Source organism: Elephas maximus, chromosome 7 (assembly GCF_024166365.1).
Source record: "Elephas maximus indicus isolate mEleMax1 chromosome 7, mEleMax1 primary haplotype, whole genome shotgun sequence".
Taxonomy (NCBI): domain Eukaryota; kingdom Metazoa; phylum Chordata; class Mammalia; order Proboscidea; family Elephantidae; genus Elephas; species Elephas maximus.
In genome coordinates, this window is record NC_064825.1 from 109,430,740 (window position 1) to 109,433,541 (window position 2,802).

The 2,802-nt window shown below is 38.8% G+C and overlaps 1 protein-coding gene across 1 annotated transcript; it reads right to left on the reverse strand.

Annotated features, from left to right (window-relative positions):
* Window positions 1-768: 768 nt before the first annotated feature.
* On the reverse strand, window positions 769-1,716 carry LOC126080312 (olfactory receptor 8K3-like). The gene has a single exon (XM_049891564.1). The coding sequence runs from the start codon at window positions 1,714-1,716 to the stop codon at window positions 769-771; it is 948 nt and encodes a 315-aa protein (XP_049747521.1).
* Window positions 1,717-2,802: the final 1,086 nt, after the last annotated feature.

The following is a 2,802-nucleotide window of genomic DNA, read 5'->3' on the forward strand; positions in this document are numbered from 1 at the left end:
ACAAACACAAATACTGACACTGTAAACTTTATTTTAATAGTTGGGAAAAGCAGAGACACTCTAACTCCAGTTTTGTACCTGGTACTTTTTCCCACTCCCACTCAGCATATCCATACTCCTTGCCTGATTTCATGGTTCCCAACATACTCTCCTGGAGCCATTGTGGTTCATTGGGTTAGAGCTTAGCTGCTAACCAAAAGGTCAGCAGTCCAAGTCCACCAGCCACTCCTTGGAAAATCTATGGACCAGTTCTACTCTGTCTTATAGGGTCGCTATCAGTCAGAATCAACTCAATGGCAAAGGATTTTATTTTTTATCACATTCTCAAAAAACCCAAATGCACTGTTGTTCAGGAGATCCTGACTCATAGTGACTCTATAGGACAGATTAGAATTGCCCCATAGGGTTTCCAAGGCTGTAAATCTATGGATACCAACTGCCACATATTTCTCCCAGGTATTGGCTGGTGGGTTTGAACCACTGACCTTTCAGTTAGCAGCCAAGCACATTAATCACTGTGCCAGCAGGGCCCCAGCACATTCTTCTTTACTATAAAATTTACTTAATTGTTATATTTGTGGTCCATCCCTTCAGTTCAAGGAAGGCAAAGGTTTTTACTCTTTTGTTGATCAATGCATTTAGAAGAGTGACTGGCACATAAGATATTTATAAATATATGTGGAATATATTTGTGCATGCTATACCCTATGGAGGCAAACAGACAAGGTCTGAAGCCCATCATGTAATTTATAGGAACCGTATGACACATCAAACTGTAGAAAAGATGTTCCATATTTTTTTCCGTGTCTTATGTAGGGCATATTTTACGTCTTTGTTCCTCAAGCTATAAATCAAGGGATTCAACATGGGGATAACCAGGGTATAAAATATGGAAGCTACTTTATCACCATCAAAGGAATGACTGGACTTGGGCTGCATGTACATAAAGATTAAAGTCCCATAGAACACTATCACTGCTGTCAGGTGGGATCCACAGGTGGAGAAGGCCTTGTGCCTGCCCACAGCTGAGTTCATCCTGAAAATGGCTACAAAAACAAGCAGGTAGGAAATAAGCACTATGAAAAGGGATGTAATCACATCAATAGATGCTAAGATGGGAATGATCAATTGAATTTCATGTGTGTTTGAGCAGAGCAAAGATAACAAAGGGTTCGGGTCACAGTAGAAATGCCTGATGACATTGTAGCCACAGAAGGATAAACTAAAAATCTTTATGGTGATAAGAAGAGAAACAAATGCACAATAAAGATAGAGGATTGCCACCAGCACTGAACACTCCCTTCGTGACACGGTGACTATGTAGAGCAGAGGGTTACAGATGGCCACATAGCGGTCGTAGGACATTGCTGACAAAATGAAAAGTTCAACATTTATGAACAAAATAAAGAATGCTAGTTGTGTAGCACAAAAGTAATAGGAGATTGTATTTTCATCCACAACAAAATTTGCCAGCATTTTTGGTCCCACAGTTGTTGAGTAACCAAGATCAGTGATAGCCAGGTGTCTGAGAAAAAAGTACATGGGAGTTTGTAGCCTGGAGTCCATCATGGTGAGGATGATGATGCCCAAGTTGCCCACCACTGAGATCATGTAGATGATGAGGAATAGCCCGAACAACGGAGCCTGCAGCTCTGGGTGGTCTGTGATTCCCAACAGAACAAATTCATTAAGCGCTGTTAGATTGTGTTTGCCCATCTAGGTCTGTCAGGAAACCTGTTGTGGATAGAGACATCAGCATAGTGAACAAGTTTTATGTAGCATCATCTGGTAGGTTTTCAGCATACTAAGGTAATATGCTAAATGACTAAGATAAATCCAAATTACCCAATATAGTTATTTGAAATTAAACCCACCTCCCACAAATAAAACATAGGTACATGAAGACTGAGAAAAGCACAGAGGGAAAGAGAGAAAGAGAGAAAAATCTATTTTGTTATCAGTTAGGGAAAATTTGCTTCCCAAAGAACACTCGTGAATGCCTGAGACATTTTGGATGTCACAACTAGGAGAAGGGCACTACTGGTATCTAATGGAAGCCTGGGATGTTACTAAAAAAAAAAATACAGAGTAACTCCCCACAATGAAAAAATTTCCAGTCTAAAATATCACTAAGGCGGAAGATGAGAAACCCTGATACAGAGGTAGAAACAGACACAGATAAAGATGTAGGTCTAGATGTACATGCACATGTAGATGCAAATGTACAGATACACATACATGCACATATACACAATACTTACACACACACATATACATGTACATAGATGGGGTTCCTGGTGGAGCAGTGGTTAAGAGCTTGGCTGATAGCCAAAAAATTGGCTTTTTGAATCTACCAGCCTCTCCTTACAAAACATGTGGGGCACTTCTATCCTGTCCTATAGTGTCTCTATGAGTTGGAATCCACTTGATGGCAATGGGTGTCGTTTTATTCATTTATTGATTTTTATGCATATGGATATATGAAGAAAAATAAAAATAAGTTAGAAAATTTAAGTGATAGGTATATGAATGATTACTAAACTTTCTTTTTTCATTTATGTAATGACAATTACATCATGACATTTACAAAATTTTAATAAATATGTTAATTTCATTTAAAAACTTGAAAGTTCAAATGCACGAAATGTGGGAAACATTTAATATGCCTTACTTTAAAACAGAGTCCTATAAAAGCCCTTGTGCCACGGGTGGTACAGACTGAAACAACACACTTGACAGGTATTGAACACATGATTAACAAGGAAAATCTAATCGATCATGGTGGGGATTACCTGTCTTTAT

Bases quoted from the DNA above. Each gene is read 5' to 3' on its own strand.
- LOC126080312 (XM_049891564.1), bottom strand. From the start codon at position 1,716: ATGGGCAAACACAATCTAACAGCGCTTAATGAATTTGTTCTGTTGGGA.